Source organism: Heloderma suspectum, chromosome 11 (assembly GCF_057233095.1).
Source record: "Heloderma suspectum isolate Gila_16-S chromosome 11, 16-S_ref, whole genome shotgun sequence".
Lineage (NCBI taxonomy): Eukaryota > Metazoa > Chordata > Lepidosauria > Squamata > Helodermatidae > Heloderma > Heloderma suspectum.
Window position 1 is genome coordinate 26107806 of NC_139468.1, and position 23542 is coordinate 26131347.

General features: G+C 45.7%; 1 protein-coding gene across 1 annotated transcript in view; it reads right to left on the reverse strand.

The window, feature by feature from the left end:
• LOC146337178 (cell surface hyaluronidase CEMIP2-like) overlaps positions 1-23542 on the reverse strand; it is a 103101-nt gene that overhangs the window by 74324 nt on the left and 5235 nt on the right. The window contains exons 5-12 of the mRNA XM_084816378.1: positions 21931-22489; positions 18922-19091; positions 14315-14503; positions 13570-13739; positions 12375-12584; positions 9233-9438; positions 2603-2672; positions 365-493 (exon numbers count right to left, since the gene is read on the reverse strand). Coding sequence (XP_084672504.1) covers positions 365-493; positions 2603-2672; positions 9233-9438; positions 12375-12584; positions 13570-13739; positions 14315-14503; positions 18922-19091; positions 21931-22489 — 1703 coding nt within the window. The remainder of the gene's footprint in view (positions 1-364; positions 494-2602; positions 2673-9232; positions 9439-12374; positions 12585-13569; positions 13740-14314; positions 14504-18921; positions 19092-21930; positions 22490-23542) is intronic.

Consider the following 23542-nt stretch of genomic DNA (forward strand, 5'->3'; position numbering starts at 1 on the left):
TTAGTTTAAATGATGGTCATTCTTTCTAAACTGGCATCACAACCTATAAATTAGCATATGCAAATAGTTTACAGATCTGTGCCCTTATTTGTCCTTTTTTTGTGATGCATTTCCGCCTCTTCTTCTTTTGCAATGGTACATAACTGGTTGCCCTACAGGGCCTGAGAAGGCAGCAGACAAATGGAAGCAACTGAGAAAGCAGAGTCAGGACTCCGAGAGAGGAACAAGCAGAAGAGAAGGTGGCCAGAGGCAGGAGCTCAAAAGAAAGAAGGTGGGTGAGAGAACGGACAGCAGAGAGCTAAAATAGAAACCCATCAGAAGTTCTGATATAGATGTCTAGTATTTATAGAAAGTCTGTACATGCCTTAAAGTTGGAATGGACTCTGTTATTGTAAAATGTGCCCAGAGGAGTCAATTCAGACTGCCCAGTTGGATATTGTCCCTTAGACTGTCCAGTGGGAACCCGGTGGAAGATGTACCATATTCCAACATCCTGGGGAAAAACCAAAACAAGGACAAACAAACAGATGTGGTGTAAGAATCCTCAGATCCTGTTTATACCACAGCCCGCCTGCTGAGGTGAAAAAACATTATGGAACTGAACTTCAAAGACAACTTTTTAAAAACCACTGCCACACACATCTGGATAAATTTTTGTTTTACTACTAGGGCATCTCAAAGCACTCTGAGGATATGCCTACATGAAAAATTTCCAAACTGGTTTCAACCATCATGGCTTCCTTGCAGAAGAATCCGTTTGGCTGTGACTCATTGAGCCAAATATAACTAACTCAGCATGTGCAGTGGTCCCCCAGCACTTGATTAAGCTTCTCCTTTTGCCATTTTATGAAGATGTAAAGAACTGGGGAAGGGGTAGAGATGGGGGAGAATGTCAGTCAGTTTTACTTACTTTTGCACTTTCAAACCAAGATGCAAACCGAAACTCAGTCATCCTGAAAAATCTGCATTTCTCCAAATTTGTAACAGAGTTCTCCAAACAATGAATACAAAAGGGCATATATTGGGAAAAGTGCACCCCAAAATGTGTATATTAGTTAAAGTAACATTAAAAATGCATTAAATTAGGAATGTTGCTGCAAAAAATGTGTATATTAGGCAGAATTGCACATAAAATGCATGTAGTATTAGGAGAAATGCACACAAAAAGGCATACAAATTTTCATGAAACCTTTCTATAAAAAATTCTCAAAGTTTGGGACGAACCTAACTTAATACTGGAAAAATGAGAAACAAAAATGGAAGATTCATCCATCCCTAGCTGGCAACCCACAAAACATGGCTGGTGGACTCCATTCAGCATGGCAAGGGGAAAAGATAAGGAGAGCTAATCTGTCACCCCTGCTGAGACACCAGCTGCCTTTGGCTCCCCCCAAATGTCACCTAGCAGCAGCCATTCCATCAGGCTACCTGAACTATTTCCATCCAGCTAGTTGTGATACGAACTGTAATTTTAAGAAATGGTGCCCGAGCTTGCTTTTCCCCCCTCCTCCTTCCCCTTGTGTGTCATGTTTCATAGATTGTAAACTTGAAGTCAGGGAGCATCTTACTACTGATATGTGTAAGCCACTCTGGGAGCCTTTTTGGCTAAAGAACAGGGTTAAAAATAAGCTTTAATTGATTAAAGAAATAAATATTGGCAAGTCAGAAGTCAATACAGGTCTGGGTTAGGGATCACTGCCAGCTCAATTTTTTGGAGGCCACTGGGAAAGGTACCCTCAATGGGCCCCCTTTCTCAATGAGTCGACCTTCTCACCACCACTGTCACTAGCTGCTATTGCCGCTCATCCTCTTTCTCATCTTTACCACTTGCTTGCGTGATAGGCAGAGAACCAGTGAGCGAGTAGGCAGGGGCATCTCCTGCTCCTCCTTCTCACTACCACCATTGTCTGGGCCAAAGGGAGAGGCAGGTGAACAAGCAAGTTGCAATGGTGAAGAGGAAGTCCAGGGAGATGGTGTGAGACAGCCCCTGGTAGGGAGTGTTCCATCGGCAGATGCCCAACAATGCCTACCTTTGATGCCAGTCCAGCGAATCCTCCAGTATTCTATCAAACTACTTAGAAGGAAAATGGACCACTGCCTCTCCAGTTTTGTGGCTGATGAGTAGAAGGCAATGGAATGACTGACAAGCACTTGGTGTTCATGGCTGGATCTGCCCAATCTCGTCTGATCTCGGAAGCTAAGCAGGGTCAGCCCTGGTTAGTACTTGGATGGGAGACCACCTGGGAATCAGACGTCCTGCACTGAGCAGGGGGTTAAACTTGATGGTCTTGATGGTCCCTTCCTACCCTGTGATTCTATAATATAGATACATTACAGATAGCCTAGTTTGTATAAAAGTTGCTGTGCTTTCAATTAACTTACAACGCTCCCTGTAATTGTACACAAAATGCATGCCAACGGGCCTGTGGCAAGTTCTCAACACTCAGACAAAAACAACAATACCCAGAGTTCCATGGAGGGGGGACACAGATCCAGTTTAAAGAACAAGACTGAAGTCTGTAATGTTGATATGCCCTCAAAACTTCCTGTTAAAAGGGGGCTGAAGTCAATATACCACCTTTACTGTTTAAAACCTCGTTACCTGAGCACCGGCAGCTGCATTCTCGATCAGATTATTATTGGGGTTAGCAATCCAGAAGGAGCTGACAGCCCTGAAGAAGAAAATAACAAAAAATGTAGATTTATTTTAAGTCACTAAGCAGGAAGAAATAAAAATATTATGGCACTGCATTGCTTGGAGTTTAGCCATGATACTGCCATAAAGTTTAAAACCTTTACACACACCAATAAATGACACCCTTTATGTCAAGTTAGATGCCTTCAGTGATGTCAAGCATTTCATGGAACCTTGTGCAGGCCATGTAGTAAATTGCAATTAAGGAACCATTAGCATAAAAGCTGGACTCTGCTGAACAAACAGAAATCTATTAAAGAAACTGGCATTCCCTCCTCCCCACTCCAATCTTTGAACCCATAATTGTTGGGACTGCTGATGGCAGTCTATCAAGCTGGGATATAGCAGCATAGCTGTACCAGAAGCAGCCGGTACTCCTCAAAGGCTCAAGGTGGAAAATCCAAACAAACTTTGGTCTCTCTCACACACACTAATTAACATGGAGAGCCAATGTGGTATAGTGGTTAAACCATTGGGTTGGGATTCAGGAGATCTAGATTCTAGTCCCTGCATTGCCATGAAGCTCACTGGGTGACTTTGGGCCAGTCACTGACTCTCAGCCTAACTTACATCACAGGATTGTTGTGAGGATAAAATGGAGAGGAGGAGGATCATGTAAGCTGCCTTGGGCTCCTTACAGAAAAAAGGCGGGACATAAATGGAACAACAACATGGTGCCCTCCTCTGCAAGTCGCATTGGAATCCGTTTCCCAGCTAGCCATGAGCCATACTTAGAGGCACAGCACATGCTTTGCATACAGAAGGTCGCATATTCGATCTAGCACCTGCAAATATGGCAAGGAAAGACCCCTGTCTGAAATATGGAAGAGCTGCTGGTGGTCATTGTAGACCAGGGGCAGGGAGCCTCTTTCAGCCCAAAACCCAAATTCCATTTTGGAAAAGCTCTCGGGGAGGGGGTGTTGAAGGTGTGTTCTGGCGGTGGGCAGGGCCAAAGGAAAAGGGGTGAGGTCAAAAAAATATAAAAAATACCAAGATATTGTAGTTGAAAGCGCTTACTGCCTGTAACAAAGCTTACGAGAGGCATTTCAACCTTTTAGAAACGGGGAGGGAACTGCACAGAAGCTAGAAAACCACTAATTAACCAGTGGCTGGAGGAAAGGGGGTGGGGCTAGGAGAAGGGAGTGCAGCTGTCTGAAGGACTAGACTGGGAGCCCGAGATGGCTGGATTTGGCCCCCAGGCCTGAGGTCCCCCCCCCCCATGTAGGCAATACTGAACTAAATGAACCAATGATCTGACTTCATATGTCAGCTTGCTATGACTTCACAGTAGGGCAGCCACTCAGCTGAAAGCAAACAGGCACGATACAGGCAAAGAGGACCTGGCTTGATTCAGGGCAGAACAAGGCAAAGGCAACTGAAGAACAAAGAGGGTGATTGAGACACAGCCAAGGAGATGCAAAGAGGACCTGTTGACTGGCCAAGCGACAGATCGCACCTGTAACCGGAAAAGTACAGGTGTGCCTGCATTCCTAGGCAGGGCAGGACAATGATTCTGAATGTTGTTATAAGAACACATGTTATTGCCTTATGCCAAGTCGATCCAGCCCAGTCTACTTCAGCCTTTTCCAGATGATTTCAACTACAGGTCCCATCAGCCCCATCCAGCATGGCCAATGGTCAGAGGTGATAGAAGTTCTGATTCAAAACAACTAGAGGCATCACGTTGGGGAAGGCTGGTCAGTTCTGACTCACTGCACCGCGCCAATATTTCCGAAAGCACTTTTCTCCAGTCTTGCTAGCCAAGAACATTGTTGCTGGAGATCAGTGGAGGCTGGTGGCTCTGACATCAGCGAGGCAGAGAATCTGCTCCGGGTTTCAGTCGGAACTCTAAAGGAGCTATCCAAGGGGTGAAGCAGAGAGCTCCTTTAGAGTTCTGACTGAAACTCGGAGCAGATTCACCGCCCCACTGACATCAGAGCCACCAGCCTCCACTGCTGGAGATGCTGGGAACTGAACCTGGGCCCTTCAACTTAGCTACTAGAACGATGGGCCCGCCCCAGTCTTTTGAGACCGAGAACACATCAGCAGAGCGCACAGAAGCTGAAAGCATGGTTTGAAGTGAGTTTGCAAGCCATGCCTTGAAGTGGGGAAAGATACAATTGCCATCACCTGGTCAACACCAACAAGGGGAAGAAGAAGGACATTTGCCTCAGAAGGCAGGAGACGGGGTCCTGATTTGAAGACCCTGGCTTGCAGGGAACCACTGTTACATCCACACTGGACCACTATCTTGCACAAGGCTAGCTAGCCCTCGTTCCACAGTCTGCCCATCAATGGAATCAGATTTGTTCTTAGTTCCCAAATTTGCACAAATGCGCAAACGTGCAAATTCACACAGGCAAAAAAGTGCGAAATCCCCCCAAATGTGCATTTTCACACTTTAGCCTACGGGGAAATGCACATTTATGACGGGGTGTGTTTTTTTTAAGTGTATTTTTTAATGACAAAATTTGTGCAAAATCGGGAAAGTTAGAAAAAACATCTGCAAGATGGCAGAACCCTCCTGATGTGTGTGTGTGTGGGGGGAACCAGTCAGCTGCAGAATCTGCTGGTTCAATTCATCAAAATCCAAACTCATTTGGTTCCATTGCAGATTTCTCCGACATCCCTATGGAGAACGTTTGTGCTGGAAGTTCAGAAGTCACAGGAAGAGTATGCTAAGAAGTTCTCAGATCACCCCACTGACAGAAGGCATGACCTCAACTTGAAGAACAGGCTCAAAGTCTAACTTGCAGTGCACACATAACAAGTGCTTAGTCATCTCTGCCAATTTGATAAGGCCTCAGCATGAATAGCAGTGACTCTTACTAAAAAGACAGCACTATGTTTCATAAGAATTGATATTACTGGAGGCACAGTTGTGCCTCCAATAGATAAGGTGGTCAAAAAAGGATTCTGCCATGTTAAATGAAAATCAGGGGGGTGGGTTATTCTAATCTTAATAAAATCGAAGGAGTTTCACCAATCTTCCTGAAAATTGCATGTGCCTGACAAAAATGTCTATTTTAAATAACCTGAAAATTTCAAGAAGATTGGTTAAAGACTGAAGGAGAAAGGGCAGTTAACAGGGGGAAAAAAGCCAAAAAAAACCCCTCAGTCACACAGTTTTGGCGCTGAAAACATTTGTTGACAATCGTTTGTGCTCATCATTTGTCAAAAAGCTGGAAGCTACATATGAAAACCATATATGTTTTCCTATTTGCTTTATATTGCAGTTTGGGGAATGGAATTTCTTTTTTTAATTCAATTTACTTTTTTAAAAATTATACACACACACACATCGATCGCCTTGCCTGCCTGTGTGAATTCTCAGTCAGCCATCCCACCATCTCATCTGCTGATAGACAATGGAAACTAATTAGAGTTTAATTACCTTTGCGCTGTACACACTCAGGCAGAAATTCCCAGAGGCCACATGCTGTCAGAGAACCACAAGTGTGGCCTGATCAATACATTAACACGGGCTTCCCCAACCTGATGCCCTCCACATGTGCTGGACTTCAACTCCCATCAGCCCCAGCCAGCGTAGCCAATGGTCAGGAATGCTGGGAGTTGTCATCCTAGACATCTGGAGGGCACCAGGTTGGGGAAGGCTGAAGTAAAGGACCCTGTGAGCCAAACACCCATGCACCTCTGCAAGGGTTGCCATGTCTTCGCCAGGGGGAGAGGGGGCTGACTCAAACGGCATTTTTTAAAACCTGCATGTTAAATGCAAAGGTGCATTCAGCATCATGTCTAGTTTGGCCATGTAAAGCAGGACATGCTGGGTCTTTCTCCTTCGGAGGCTCCATCCAATTGCTAGCACAGAGATCTTCACTGAAGTTGCTCTGTCTGCAGCCATGTTTCTCCCTCATATGCACTTGGCTGATATTCAGCATCATGAAGCACATGCTACATGCTATTGGTTCCTTCATCCAAGGGAGAAACATGCAGGCAGAACAACTTTAGTGAAGATCTCTGAGCTAGCAACTGAACACAGCCTTTAAAGCAGAAAGATTAAGGAAGCAATGTTTATTGATCTGCTGAAAGCAGATATCAGTGTGAAGGATGAAATGAAACAAGCTATGATGTTTCTTAATTAATGAAGTAAGTAATACATTTATATCCCACTGTTTTTCCTCTTGCAAGGAACGCAAGGCAGCTTACATGGTCCTCTTTCTCTCCTTATTATCCTCACAATAACCCTGTGAGGTAGGTTAGGCTGAGAGTCAGTGACTGGCCCAAAGTCACCCAGTGAGCTTCAGAGCTGAGTGGGGACTAGAACCCAGATCTCCCGAGTCCCAGTCCAACACTCTAACCACTACAACACACTGGCTGTCTTAATGCAGCTTGATTGGTTGTTGAATACAGGTGCTCACTGTTAATCTTTGTTTCCCCCATTGAGACTTGGCCTGTTCCTGATTGGTTCTGGCTCAGTTTATAAGTGGCATTGTAGCATACTCTTATTTGTGACTGAAGTAGGGATGTCAGAGAATTCCGCCATGGATCTCAGCGAAGCCGAATGCCAGTGCATTCGGCCCCCCGAAATCCATGGCGGAACGAAGCCCCCTACCCCACCACCCCATGAAAGGCGCGCAAAACGGAGCACTTACCTGGTGCCGTTCGCGCTGCTTTGCAAATGTGCATTCGCTTCCCCATTTACATCGTGATAGGCTACGTAAATACTTACATAGCCTATCATGGCTAATGCAGGGACGGCTAATGCAGGCTAAGTATTTACGTAGCCTATCATGGCAAAAAAAAAAGGGAACACAAATGGCAGCCGCCGTAGCCGCCACCATTTGCGTTCCTGTTTTGGTTTTTTTGCTGTGATAGGTTACATAAATATTTACGTAGCCTATCACGGTAAAAAACCAAGGGCGCAAATGGCATAGCAGCCACCATTTGCGCCCCTGTCTTTCACTGTGATAGGCTACGTAAATATTTACGTAGCCTATCACGGCCAAAAACATTAACGCAAATGGTGGCCGCTGTAGCCACCACCATTGGCGTCCGCAGGCTCCAGATGCCTGTGAATGCACCCAGCTGGCTGCTCCGTGGAGTTGCCGCAGAGAGGAGCCGGCCAGGTTAGGATTTCGGGGGGAGGTGCAGAGCGCCTCCCCGCACCATGAATCACCTCTGCGAAAAGATAAGTGACTTTCGTACATCCCTAGACTGAAGCTGGCGTTTTATGCCGAAGCATTTCACATTTTTAAAATCTATAAACTGGGTGTGCTATTGCTGGATATTTGTTTTGTTTTGGAGTGCTGTGTCAAGCACATTGCATTGCATCACCTACGTATCGGTTGATTCAAGGGGTTATATCCAATGTTAGTCCTACTTAGAGTAGACCCATTGAAATGAATGGGACTTGTTAGACTAACACTGGATACATGACATGCTGGACTGTATACGAATCAATGTTTCATTGTACACACAGCATCTTGTTTACAAGATCAGCCCAAAGAATGCATGCAAGAATGCATATTCCGTTTCCTGGACTGGGCTTTCCTCACTCAAGCAGTCCCCTCCATGCCCTCAGGTTCACATTGTGTGAGAGAGAGGGTGGGCACAGGCCAACCTCCTCCTCAGAGAACATTGTGTAGAAAGTCCACTCAAGTAGAAAATGTTTCCCACGGCAGAAGTTCTGCCCCCCATACACACACACACACACACACACAGGCGAGGCTGAATGAATGGGGAAATCCAGGTGGGGCCAGTGAGCTCGTCTGGACTCTCCCCCTTGCATAATAGAAATCACGTGTGCACCAAGGGGAGAACAACCAAACCAGCCTATTGTATTTAAGAACATCAGAAGAGCCCCGCTGGATCAGACCAAAGGTCCATCTAGTCCAGCATTCTGTTCACACGGTGGCCAAGCAGCTGCCCACGGGAAACCCACAAGCAGGACAGGGGTGCAACAGCAATGTATACATAGGCATACCACCTCTGATACTGGAGAATGCATATAGCCATCAGAATTGGTAGCCACGACTTTGTCTCTTGCGATAGGGAATTTCATAAACTGTTTCTGCACTGTGTGAAAGAGAACTTCCTTTTGTCTAACCTGAGGGTAGGTGATGGGGAGCAGACAATCCTGCTACTCACTCCCCATCTCCTAACTGTGGTGAAGAAATCAGCACTGGCCCTCTGGGCCTGTTGACAGAACACATCTCTTGCCCGAATTCTCAGCTCAGTACAGGTTCTTCAGAAAAGCCCACAAAAAGTGGTGGAGAATATGGGAAAGAACATAAAAGTCCTGCTAGATCAGGCTCTTGCTGGGGGAGAACAACCAAACCAGCCTATTGTACTTAAGAACATCAGAAGAGCCCCGCTGGATCAGGCCGAGGGTCCATCTAGTCCAGCATTCTGTTCACACAGTGGCCAACCAGCTGCCCACGGGAAACCCATGAGCAGGACATGAGTGCAACAGCACCCTCCTGCCCATGTTCCCCAGCAACTGGTGTACATAGGCATACTGCCTCTGATAATGAAGGTAGCACATCGCCTTCAGGATTAGTAGCCGTTGATACTTGCATGCAGTCCACGCTAGGTACAGGGACATAGCCCCCATAGACGTTCTCGCGCATGGCAATGCACATGGCTTCATTGCGGTCTGTGGGCAAGATGGTGCCCGCCTTGGTGAGGAGCCCCAGGTTGTGATGAAACGTGTTCCTCTGCTCTGTCCCATCTTCAAGGAAAAAACAGTGCCCCAGGGTGTCGTAGCCGACAGTATCTTTCACCTAAAACAATCACACACACACAAAGGAGAGACAGCTGTAAACACAGAAGTGTTATCTTTCCCAGAGATAAGACTGCAGCCAGGAGATATTCTGATCGGCCTTGTTATGTCCCTTGATAAATATTCCAGGATCATCCCCTGAATTTTCAGCATTTGGGGGGGGGGTTCTTTTTCTAACCGAACTACCCCCCTCCCTCCCCCCCCTCTCAGTGGAGGCTGGTGGCTCCCATGTCAGTGGGGCAGTGGATCCACTCCAGGTTTCAGTCAGAACTCTAATGGAGCTATCCAAGGTGCTTTCAACTACAAACCATGGCTTTTCAAGATGGCTTGTATGAGAAAAACAAGCTGTACTGCATGGTTAACAAGCCACCATGCAGAAAATGTGCTGCGTTCAGACAACATGCTAACCCATAGTTCAATAACAACCCATGGTTCAACAGCAACCCACACTCAACCACTGAGTGTGGGTTAGCATGTTGTGTGAACCCAGCCAGAGTCAGTATCAACCACACTGGAGAACACTGCTATTTAATTTCTAGATTTTCAAAAAGGACTATTTGTGTTAAGGTTTGTTTTGTATGGACTGTTCACTGGAAGGACAGATACTGAAGCTGAAGCTCAAATATTTTAGCCACCTAATGCGAAGAGAAAAGTCACTGGAAAAGACCCTGATGCTGGGAAAGATTGAAGGCAAAAGGAGAAGGGGACGACAGAGGATGAGATGGCTAGATAGCATCACCAAGGCAATGAATATGGACTTGAGCACGCTCCGGGAGAGGGCACAGGACAGGAAGGCCTGGCGTGCTATGGTCCACGGGGTCACGAAGAGTCGGACACGACTGAACGACTGAACAACATCACCCCTCCTCGCTCTGTACCCTTCAACACACCACGCGCACACATATCCAGTTTTGGGCAGCAGGCCTGGATGATACATTCTGAAAACATTTTGTCCATATTGCTTCAGCTTCATGTTGCATGAGAGGTTGAGCGCCAAAGCAAACCATGATCGAACATCATAGAATAGCTATCAACACATATTGTTGGAGAGCATGAATGTCATTTATTGTGTTTCTGAGCTATATATACACACATTTGCTATTTGGAACCATCCCAAATCAGCTTATATTTAAAAGGCCAGAAGGGACCTGGATTGCTATAGGAAAGAGATCAGTCACTTTTCGTTTTTCCGAGACCCTTCAAATATGCGCCATCGGTTTGCCTAACCTGACACAATCAACTCAAACTTTTTCCTTGATTAGATGCCTGTATTTTAGCTAGCGGTGTAGTGGAGCCAGGACTCAGAGGGACTTGGCACACTTTTATTAGCAGGGACACTGAAGTCATCTGCCCACTCAACCCCGTGGGACTTCCCTGTTCCCTCTAAGCTTAGCTGCAATCCTCTCAATAGCTGCGGGGCCATGTGGGTGAATTTTCCCAGCAACAATAGATGGCTACTTGCTGTAATGCAATGTATTTTGGGGGGGCTGGCTCCTGAATGGGCAATAGGGACCCGTTCGCTTTACAAAAGACCTGCTCCTGGTGGTGATGAAAACTGCTAGAACTGGTTCACTGATTTGGGTCAACACAGCTAACCTGAATTTTTGGACTGTCCTTGGGGCACGGCTATGGGATCTAACATGATGAGAACCCTTCAGAATTTGCCACTACATCACTGATTTTAACCTCCAGCTTTCTATATGGAATGCAAGCATACTGCCACCCACAATACGCACACACACACACACACACACACACACACTTTTTGGTTATACATTATTTTCAAATAATGCTACAGCCTTTGGGGGAACATCAGTCAGTAGGACTTTGCCTGCATTTTGTCTGGATTGCGCCCCATGGGGCTAAGCCAACTTATTGCTAAAAATCAAACAGCTAAAAAATTAAAGTGCTATACAAATGTTAAAGTAGAGAGAATGTTAAATGTTAACGTAGAGAACAAGGAAAACATGAAAGAGACACAGTGGAACTGCAGATCAAAAACTATGATCAAACTAAAATGAAATCAAAATCAAATCAAAATCAAATCAAAACTATGATCAACTACTTTAAATGTTAAAGTAGAGAACAAGGAAAAAATGAAAGAGACACAGTGGAACTGCAGATCAAAAACTATGATCAAACTAAAATGAAATCAAATTCAAATCAAATTCAAATCAAATTCAAATCAAATTCAAATCAAAATCAAATCAAAATCAAATCAAAACTATGATCAACTACTTTAAATGTTAAAGTAGAGAACAAGGAAAACATGAAAGAGACACAGTGGAACTGCAGATCAAAAACTATGATCAAATTAAAATGAAATCAAAATCAAATCAAAACTGAGATCGACTACTTTAAATGTTAAAGTAGAGAACAAGGAAAACATGAAAGAGACACAGTGGAACTGCAGATCAAAAATTATGATCAAATTAATTTGGGCGGATAATATGTGTGGCCTTGGCTTTCTTTCTTTTTTAAAAATTATCTTTTACAGTCCTAGTCTGCATTTGTAGAGAACAAGTTTCTAGCTCTCATTATCACCATATTGCAGGATTATATTGCCTGCTACAGCCAGAATAACGAACCCGATTGCTCTGGAACAAAGAACTCAAAAGAACGCATTCAATCCAACAAGCTCGGGCACCTGTTGTGATCCAACAAGCCCATGGGTGGTGTGTTCTTGCTCACTTGGAGAGGGAAAGTTAAGAGGCAGCAATGGTAAGGAGCAGCAACAGCAGAGCTAGGAGGCTCCAAGGATTGGCAGTGGGCCCCCTATTGGGGTATGGGCCTTGACAGCTGCCCGACAATGCCAACTCTGGGTGCCCAGAGTTCATTGGAATACAGATGGAAAGGCATTGGTTAAAACTTTGCATTGTCTCATCTGACATTCTAATACATCTTAGTATCAACAGGTAGCACAAAACAAACTCCTACCAAAAGGCCATTGGCTCCATGGATGGCAACACACCTCGAGAAGCAGTGATGGATAGACAGGCTGTCTAGGTAAGATGGTGGGTTATAGCCTCCTCTTTCATCCACATCTCCAGTCAGATGGAAATGCACAGGGTAGCTACCCAGTATTTGCTGGCCCATGTTTTTCAACTCCACCCCTGCCATGTGGACAGAGGTAAAATTCTTTTGGATCTATTCAGATCAACAGAAAGACATCAGATGAAACAAACATGTTTTGTACTGACCACATTCATTCATGCAGGAATGTCTGACATACAGGCACCAGAGGGAAGCCATTGGCTTGTGTGACACCAGCCAGGTGAAGGCAAGCAATTTAAGCTGGATGGTGGGCCTGATCCGGCCAGCTGCTAGCTAGCACAGCAGAGCTCAGCACAAGGCACCATGGACTGCTGCAACAAAGCAACTGGCAGCTTCACCGGAGGATTGCAAGAGGGGTCTGGGCTGTAGCACAGGGGTGCAGAACCTCCTTCAGCTCAAGGGCCAAATTCCATTCTGGAGAAGCTCTTGGGGGCTGCATTCCAGTGTTGGGTGGAGCTAAAGGGAACAGGGGCAGGGCGAAAATACCCCCAGAATACCACCATATTTTAGCTGAAAGCTCTTCCTGCCGGTAACTAAGCTTCAAGAGAGGCATTTCAACCTTTTAGAATGGGGGGAAAATCTGCACAAAAGCCACAAAAGGATCAGTGGCTGGGGGACAGTGGGTGGGGCCAGGGGAAGAGTGCATGGCCTTTTAGGGAATCCTGGGGGGCAGATTGGGACCCCCAGAGGGCCAGGTTCACCCTCCAGGATTGAGGTCCTAAACCCACACTGTAGCACCAGCCCAGTGCACAGGTCAAAGCTGCTGGGCTCACAACAGTTGGCCATGGTGGTGGTGGGATGTTGCAATACCCACACAGCATTGAAGAGCGCACAGCCAGTCCAACCACAAGGTCAGGTACAGTCCACACATGTGTTTGAACAACATCTCCCAGCATCCCAGTCAGCATAGTCACCAGCCACATTGGCTGGGGATAATGGGAGTTGCAGTCCAACACATCCTGAGGTCACCATATGCATTTTGTTAGCCCAAGACCTTTGGAGTACATCTGCATTGGGAGATGTCGATTCCCAAAACTCTGGGATGGATTTGGGTCAATAGCCATTGAAAGATACTTGCTTTAATTTGCCCTCCAAATGTATCAAAGCTGAAAAACTGGCAGTGGTTTGGCCCATAACAAGAATCCTCCATCTCTCCTTGGATCAGTATATTTCGTGTCAAGAGGCCAACCTCTGCTCTCATGTCTACTCCGTCAACAATCTCACCCACATGAAGGTAAAGTGGATTTCCTGGCCAAAACAAACAAAATGCAGAATGCCCCCCCTCCTGTTATTAACTGTGGATCATTTTTAAAAAATTACAAACATAACACATTTTTAAAAATCGAACTACTATCTTCTTTGTGTCCCACCTAACCACCCTTGTCCTCCTGCATTGTTGCTAAACCAGAACTATGTTAACCTTATGGAACTGATCAGTGCCAGAACAGAAATGGAAATGGACCAAGACCAAGAGCTGATAGACAGCTCTAGGGGTGGGGGAAGAATTAATTGGAAGACTAGAGTCTTCCAATGGTTTTTCCAAGACATGCGATAAATGGGAAATAAATATTTCTTGACTCAAGCTGTTCTAATTTTCTCTAGAACATGTTGGTTTTTACACTGACACGTTCATTGTGATAGCTGTTCATAAACGGATGGCATACACCAAGTTTTCCATGCTACCAGCATTCCTCTCTTGCAAATGGTTTTCTTCTTAGCTTTTAGCGAAACCAGCAATCTTCACTCATAAAGTGGCAAGTAAAAAACAATACATGAGGACCTCTCACTATGAAGGACAATGTAGGAAGGGCTTGGAATCATACCATCAATCTTCACTTGGTTACTCTGACATTCAGGGCATGGCAGCAAACGAAACTCTTCGGCTTGATGCATGGAGTAGTCAGTGCTGGCAATTACGACTTCATCCCCAGGTAACCAACTCATCACTTCATCCACCAAATCCAGAATTATGCCTTTAACCACTTCGACTTTAAATCCATGATGGGGCACTCCTGGAAGGAAAAGGGTGGAGTGGGGGAAGTGATCAACTATATATGCAACTGTGTGGCTGATCACAAAGCGGCAGGTGCTGGGAGAAAGCAGAAAAGTATTGGAGGAGAGAGTTGTGTACCACATGGCCTGCCCTGCACCTCTAAGCTAGCCTGTTGCCCTGAGGTACAGTGGAGGATGTTGTCCCTCCACTAGGAAGTAAGATTCAACTGCCGGCCTGCTTGGCTTTTGTACGTGGATTGGGTGGGGGAGCCATCTTGTTCTTCGCCTCAGGCAGCAAAATCTCAGGTCAGCCCTGGCTGTTCACATACCCCACAGAGGTATGTGAACAGATCCAGTTGATGGATCTGTCACCATCAACGAGGCTTGCTAGGCTTGATGGGAGTTGAGGCCTTCCAAATATTTTGGCTGACAAGTTGCCCACCCCTAAGATACCTGCAGTGATCTCTTTGTCAACCAAGAGAACCTATTCTTAATGAGCAGGATACAAATGCTGTCAATAAATAAGGGTGCGATCCTATGTGTGTTTAGACATTAAAAAAGGCCTACAATTCCCAGAATGCCCCAACCAGCTATGGCTGGGGCATGCTGGGAGTTGTAGGCCTTATTTCTATCTAAACACTCATAGGATTGCACCTTAAATGGATTTTGTTTAAGAATTACCCTCAAATCCCGCTTCAGCAAACGCTTCTCTCAAACTGTGTCCATCACCACCTCTGCTATGCCCATTCTCTTTTGTGGTGGTGGGGAGGACCAGAGTTCAGTGGTAGAGCAGATGCTTTGCATGCAGAAAGTCCTTAGTTCACTCCCTGGTATCTCCAGTTAAAGAGATCAGGTAGCAGGCAGGGAGAAAGACCCTTTGCTGCCTGTGACCCCAGAGACCCACTTCCAGTCAAGAGAAGGCACTCTTGGGCCTGATGAACAAACAGGCTGCCCTGGTCTAAGCCAACTTCCTATGTTCTCCTTTCCCCACCTTTGCCTTATAGAGTCATTTGCACAGTCAAAAAATAAAGTCAGTTCAACTGGTGGGGCAAATATTGCCTAGTCAAAGGGTAACATATTAGCAGCAAGGTTCAGCGACCAGAGGCCTCTGTGCATGTTCTGAAGGCACACGGTTCAGCACAGGACCAGCCAAAATTGCTTTTCTGCCTGAGGGGAAGCAGCAAATGCCACCCATCCAACTGCTTAAATCAAGCTGCATAGTACCTGAGGGCTGGGTTCACACAACACATGAACCCATGGGTTGTTTGTTGTATTGTGGGTTAGCTTGTCAGAACCCAGGATGGCTTGTTAACTGTGCAATGTGGCTTGTTAACCATCCTGAACAACCCAACAACAAACCATGGTTTCTCAAGGTGGCTTGTTTGAGAAAAATAAGCCATCCTACATGGTTATCAAGCCATCCTGCAGAAAATGTCCTGGGTTTTGACAACATGCTAACATGCCACTGTTCAACAAACAACCCACGGTTCAACAACCCACACTCAGCCAGCTAAGTTACTTTGGAAAATCCCACAAGAGCCTCTCTCCACTTCCTGGCAGTAAAAATAAGAACAAGTCAAATAACTAACAATTTGCTGTCCTTTCATGACATGCACTTTCACAGTCAATTTTATTGCATATAACCCTGGGTTCTTACAATTTTATCAGAAAGAGAGTCACAAACACAAAAAAAGACTGAATAACCCAGTTGCATGAACTCATCATGCATACAAGCTAACAGTGACCATTTTTAGGACCTTTGTTCTGATCTTTCTTAGCAGCTATGGTGAAGAAAGCTTCCTGATTGGTGACATAAAGCCTGGTTACATCAGCCTTCCCCAACCTGGTGCCCTACAGACCTTTTGGACTACAACTCCCATCAGACTCTGCCAGCATGGCCAACTGTCAGGAATTCTGGGAGTTGTATTCCAAACAATCTGGGAGGCATCAGGTTGTGGAAGGCTGCCTTATATTCTTCTCCTAGCAGGCCTCAAAGTAAAATTAACTTTTCTGACCAGGGATTTAAAGCATTGATTTAGTAGAACAGTAACAAGGAGAGATACAGATTACTACAAACAAACCCAAAACTGGTTACAGTGTTATCAAAATGGGGAAGTTAAATCCTAAACTAGTGTAGTCAATTACCTATTGCAAAACATTGTTAGGTAACAGACTTACACCACCCTCATTCAAGAGATCAAACAGTTCCTCCTTGGCTTTGATCTTGAGGGGGCAGGGTGAGGGACCTTAGAAGTCAAGTTTCTAATTGTGTCAATCAATTGGTAGATCAACAGAAGGATCAAATATTTGAAGCAGGTTGAACCAGTGACTCCCTAATTTTATTAGAAATTAATGTCTCAATTTTAAATTGAAATTAAAATGCAGGTAACAAATAAAGGGGGGCCGCGGTGGCTTAGTGGTTAAGACACTGAACTGCAGACTGGAAGGTCGGCAGGTCAGCAGTACAAGACCCGAGTGCTGCATGACGGAGTGAGCTCCCGTCTTCGGTCCCAGCTCCTGCCAACCTAGCAGTTCGAAAGCCAGAAATTGCAAGTAGATAAATAGGTGCCGCCTCGGCACAAAAGGTAACGGCATTCCGTGCAGCAAGGTGTTCAGTCATGCCGGCCACATGACCACGGAAGCGTCTTCGGACAGCGCTGGCTCTTCAGCTTAGAAACGGGGATGAGCACCGCACCCTAGAGTTGGACACGACTGGTTGGGGACACCTTTACCTTTTTAACAAATAAAGGAGTCCATTTCTGAATGTACTGAGAGACAGCCAGCATGGTGTAGTGGTTAGAGTCTTGGACCTGGAGTCTGGAGAGCCAGGTTCAAAGCCCCATGCAGCCATGATGCTCACTGTATGATCTTGGGCCAATCTCAGCCTAACCTACTTTACAAAGTTATTGCAAGGATAAAAGGGGAGTGGGAAATGAGGGATGCCACATGCTTCCTGGAGGGATGCTTGGATATAAATGCAGTAAACAAACAACAATATAGAACAGGTGAAAGGATGCTTGCTCCTGAATAAAGTGAGCCTGTGTGTACACTTTCCCCAACCTGGTGCCCTCTGGGATGATTTGGACTACAATTCCATCATCCCTTATTCCTATGCTAGCAGAGGCTGATGGGAAACATAGCTCAAACATCTTGGGGGGGGGGCAGGTTGTGGAAGGCTGGTTAGACCTCAACACATGCAGGACTGGGAAAGCAAGAAAACTTCACTGCTGCTTCATTCAACACCCTGATGCAATGAAAAGGGTAGGCAGCTGCTGATACAGAGGACATTCTTAGCTTCAGGAAGTCTTTGACTACAGCGAAAGAAGAGGTCGCCAGTTGACTAGCACCCCAAGCCTACCATCTTGTCTAGTTGTGAGCGATGAAAGTAGGGGGCTATGCTAGAGCTGTACTGTTTAATCAATAAATTGCTTTGTATTTGATCCGAAGTTGTGCATTTTCTTAAAAACAGCAACTAAAAAACAACTAGATAGATGATAGATAGGCAGAATCTACACACACACACACACACACACACCTGGTGCTAGGGATGTACGGACTGGGTGAAATCCACTCCTTCTGTGTTTTGTTCCATCATCTGCTCACAGGCAGATGTGAATATTTTTGTTTGTCATGTGGAAAAATACGCAAATAATTCCCTAAGAGGTTTTGTAAGAATTTACATCATTTTCTTTATTCGTAACATTTTGCGTATTGCCCCCCATTCCATTTAACTTTTCCTCAGCAGAAACTTGTGGATTTTCCTATGAATAAATATGCGTACATTTCAGGAAAGTAAAAAAATCATCCGAAGGTCCACGGACTCTGTGCGGCCCGAAGGGGTCGCTCTGCAGTGGATTCCACAGGTCAGATTCTTAGAAATCCAAGCATATGTTTAGTCTGTCTCGAATTTCTCCTGCATCCCTACCCAGGGCCAGATCCAGCCCTTCATGTTTCCCACAGATGGCCATGCTCCCTTTCCCCCAGCCCTGCTCCCTTTCTCCCAGCCATCAATAATTTGGTGGCTTCCTGGCTGTTGTACAATTCCCTCCTCCTCCATTCAAAAAGGTTGAAATACCTCTCCAAAGGCCTAGATGCTGGCTGTAAGAGTGTTAAGCTAAAATATGCTGGTATTTTTCTCCCTGCCCCTCCGCCCACCACTGGAATGTGGCCCCAGAGAACCTCTTGGAAATGGAATTCAGCCCTTGGGCTGAAAGAGGTTCAGTGCCCCTGATTTATTCACACACAAGTTTGATTGACCAATCCAATCAACTTAACACTTCTATAACTGGGCGGCCCATCAGATGAAAGGGCATAGAGAGGCAGCCATAGCACTGAGGGACGCATATCTAATGGATACTGCTGGTTCAGGGGAAACAAAGACCTGGCAGCAGATAAAACTCAATACTTCAACAAAAGATTAGAAAAGGATTTTAAAAACCTTTGATCCAGCCGCTGTAAGCAGTGATTCTAAAGCTGATGCCTTCGTAAGTCTTAAAGTCTTTTGCTGCTGTGGCCAGCCTCGTCGTTCCGTTCCCTGGAGATGGCTCGGTATCTTCAACAGTGGAAGATGCATCACCTCCAAGGATACCAACCAGAACCCAGGGCTGTCTGGAAGGGGTGAATAAGGGCTGTGACACTTGGGGGAAACACCCAGATGTCAAAAAATTCTTTCCTGGTTTTAATTCTGGATTTACATATGTGTATCCCATTTGTTAATTTTAGGTGGACAGAATCATGTTCACTTTTATTTAGTAACTATAATCATATGTGTACAGAGAGAGTCTAACTTTTTCAAAAGTTAGAATAGACACACCTATATCAGGGCAGTCCACAATTTACAGATCAAAAGGGGGGTGGGAAGTGGAGAGTTATATCCTGTTTAATTCCACGTCACCATATTTTTTTAATAATTCATTTTTATTATAATATTACAAAACAAAACAAAAAAGAGGAAAGGGAAAAATGTAGCTGCATAGATTTGAATATATCAGTTTCAATGCATGCATAAGAAATGTATGGCTTTCTAAGAAATGATACATAAACTTCAACAAAAGCAGCACAGGACTTGATGATGGGCTCACAGAATTCAAACTTGCAGACTTCAAAACATTTCTAGCCCTTATGTTCCAAGGTAGACACTATATCTGTGTGACTGAAAGGAAAGTAATCTCTTCCATCCTCCTACACCAAGAGAGGTTCCTCTTTCCAAAGCAATGGGTTTGAAATTCAGCTTTCATTTTTTAAAAAGAGGTTTCTAGTCCTTATTGTTGTAAGGAAGACTTTACATATTAGGACTGAAAGGGTCATAAATGTCATCTGCTTCATCTTCCTATACCAATACCACTTCTTCCTTCCAGAGTAAGCGGGCCTGGGGAAAGTAACGCGTCAAAATGCAGCCCTATGAGGGGAATTGACAAATGCAGCCATATGATGGGAACTGACAAACTAATATTGCCATGTTGGACTGCCAGATGGGTTCTGGGACTCCTGATTAGGCACAGAAGCTCCCAGCAACAAACAGCAACAAACCATGACAATTCTTTTGCATGCAACCTGTAGACCACAGCAGGGGTGCATAACCAAGTCCAGGAGCAAATATGACCCATTCAGGGGGCAAATCCACCCCTCCAAGGTTCCCCAGATGACCATGCACCCTTTCCTTGACCCCACCCCTTTTCCTCTGTCCACCAATCCTTAGGTGGCTTCCTTCCTTTTGTGCAGTCCCCCCACCCCCATTCTAAAATGTTGAAATGCCTCTCCTAACGCTTAAGGTTTGTCAGTAAGAGCTTCAAGCTAAAAAATGTCTGTAATTTTTGGGCCCTCCTCTTTTGCCTTTGGCCACACTCACCAGTGGAATGGGGGGGCTGAGGGCTTCTCTAGCCCCTAGGCTAATAGAGGTTTAACACCCCTGGCCTAGAGTCTCGTAGCCAAAACACAGCCAGTGATACAGGCAGCAGATGCTGAGCCCGGTTCATCTTGATCAGCTGAGCACGGCCAAAGTCCACCATGAGATTCTGCCTCATGGTTTACTTAAGGCAAAATGGCAAGAGACAGATAAAGTTGCACAGGCTAGTAATCAGACAGAAAGAAATGTCTGTCTTGAACCACAACAACAGAAAGACGGCTTGGGCTTTTGTTTGGTCCTGATGAAATCACATTTTGCATCCTGTAGGCACAAGCGCAAAGGCAAGTTTCGGCTTTGGGGACACTTACCTTTGGGACACAATCCCGAGGCACGCACAAGCGGAGAGGCCCCGTGCACCTGTCGCCAAGTGCAATACCGATCGGGAAGTGGACAGCAGCAGAACAGTTAGGAAGCCAGCCAGGGAGCTGTCCATGGTGGGACGACCGGTTTTCAAAAGAACTGCTCTGGAGGAGTTCACCGCTACATTCGCAAACGACGAATGGGCGCGCGCGCGCACGCACACAAGTGCTGAGTGACACCAGCTAATGGCCTGAAAACAGTCTGCTGGGAACCCCCTACTGCCATCCTGTAACTGGATATCTCTATAGCTGCCCGTTAAAAGGCAACGCCAAACTTGCAGTTACTTGCATTCCGATCAAGAGCCAAGACTATCCAAAAGATAAATAAAGCGGTAACAGCTTTCATTCGACCGGCAAGTGCCACAGACACTACATGGGAGAGTTCTTGTTCTTGATCTAACCAAAGTACCCTGATTACCTACAGAAGGATAATGTGGCGTTTTCACAGCCAGCAAGTCCATTTCCCTTGCACCTCAATCTTGTATAGGAGCCTTCCCCAACCTGGCTCCCTCCAGATCTACAACTCCCATCACCCCCAGCCAGTGTGTACTAAGAACATGCTGTCTGGGAGTGATGGGAGTTGTAGTCCAACACTTCTGAAGGGCACTGGATCAGGGAGGGCTTTTGTATTGTTGCATTTGCTGATAAAGCAGATGCCACTTCCGTTGACTCCTGTCTCAACTAGCATAGGGAAGAAGGTGTTAAACCCCATCTCCCCCCCCCTCCTCAATACCATGGTCCTAATCCAGACTGGAGGAGACTGAAGCTGGAATTTTTATTTTTTTCAGGGCAGGGGGAGATGCATGGAATCCAAAGCCTTTGAGGGCTAAATACATTCCCTAGAACATTGCTGTAACTGTCTTATTGTTTTAGATTTTAACTGGTATTAGCTTGTTTAATAGTTTAATATGTTTTTAAATGTTTACATTATTTATTGTTTTATAATGTTTAAATTGATTTTATCTGTATGCCGCCCTGAGATCTTAATGATATAGGGCGGGGTAGAAACATTTTAAATAAAATAAATAAATAATCCCATGTATAGGATTCAAAGATACATTTAAAATAATCTTTCTGTTTATGATGAGAATCCGAGTAATACAGTAAGCCATCCCCAATGGAATAAGCCTGCAAATTCACCAAGCATGCACATGTTCTTTAAAAACACACCATTTAAAATTACCTGTATTGCAGATGCAGGATGAATTCACTGTGTAGCAGGTTCTTGAGAAAGTGCCTGGTCTCCAGGGTTAAACTCTTCGCTGCGGAGTCCCCCACCGCCACAGCCACCACGCTGCCCGGGGGCTGCTGGCCAAGGAATTCCCTCAATCGTCGGCTTTCCTCAACAAGGAGGTGGGTGTCAAAGCGATCCGCAGCCACCATATGGGCTGTGCCCGCATCCACGATCCGGATGTTGAGGCCACGGCTGCTCCAGCGCTTCTCAGAGGCATATTGGCCATGCCGGAGCCCGCCTGGGTGCAAGGTTTTCGCCAAAAGGGTCCAAGACCGGGGCTTTCTGCCGTGCAACTCCAGGATGCCACCTCTGCCCACTCCCAGGAATTTTTTGCCATAGCCTGCCACATCTGCTCCTTCCGTGGCTTTCCCATACAGAGAGATGACGGCCTTAGAGTGGTACGGGCACTGCTCGGAGCCGACATACAGCGCCCCGCCATCCTCCAGAAGGATGCTGCGAGCTCTTAAGGTGATGGGTTGTTCTGGATCATCTGCAAATACTAAGATCCCTGGAAGGAAAGCAGAGGGAGGACAATGTTCTCAGATAGATGAGCTGGTCTGCCACAGCGGCTAAGCCACTGAGCGGCAGATCAGGAAGACCTTGGTTCAAATATCGCCTCTGCAGTGAACTGGTGGCCTTCGGCAAACCACTCTCTCTCTCTCTCAGCCCCAGTCCACTCATCTGCAATATGGGGGATAATTACTGTGGTCTACTTTACAGGGTTGTTGTGAGGATCAAAACAAGATAATGCACGTGAAGGGCTTTGAAAGCACTACAGAAATGTTAAGGATGGTAATGATGGATGATGACCATATGCCATCTCTGTGTTCGGAAGCAAGAATAGGGACTTGCTGAGAAAGATGGTGGCTCAGGGCTGTTACACATTGGATGTCATCAAGGAAACAGGGCAAGACAGGTTCATAGACTCATAGAATAGTAGGGTTGGAAGGGACCTACAAGGCCATCGAGTCCAACCTCCTGCTCAATGCAGGAATCCAAGTCAGAGCATCCCTGACAGATGGCTGTTCAGCCTCGTCTTGAACGCCTCCAGTGTGGGAGGGCCCACCACCTCCCTAGGTCATTGGTTCCATTGTCATATTGCTCTGTCAGGAAGTTTTTCCTGATGTTCAGCCGGAATCTGGCTTCCTGTCACTTGAGCCCATTATTCCGTGTCCTGCACTCTGGGATGATCGAGAAGAGATCTTGGCCTTCCTCTCTGCGGCAACCTTTCAGGTACTTGAAGAGCGCTATCCTATCTCCCCTCAGTCTTCTCTTCTCAAGGTTAAACATGCCCAGTTCTTTCAGTCTCCCTTCATAGGGCTTTGTTTCCAGTCCCCTGATCATCTTTGTTGCCCTCCTCTGAACCCTCTCACACATGCATGCATCTCACTTGATTTCTCTACACTCGACAAGTGGAAGCTGAAGTACACAGTGGAAAAGCATTCTGCTGGAGGGTGTTTCACACATGCAAGACATCCCTTGATGCTGCAAATATGCATTTCTGAACCAGCCCATATATCATCCTTCCCCAGCCTGATACCCTCCAGATGTTTTGGACTAT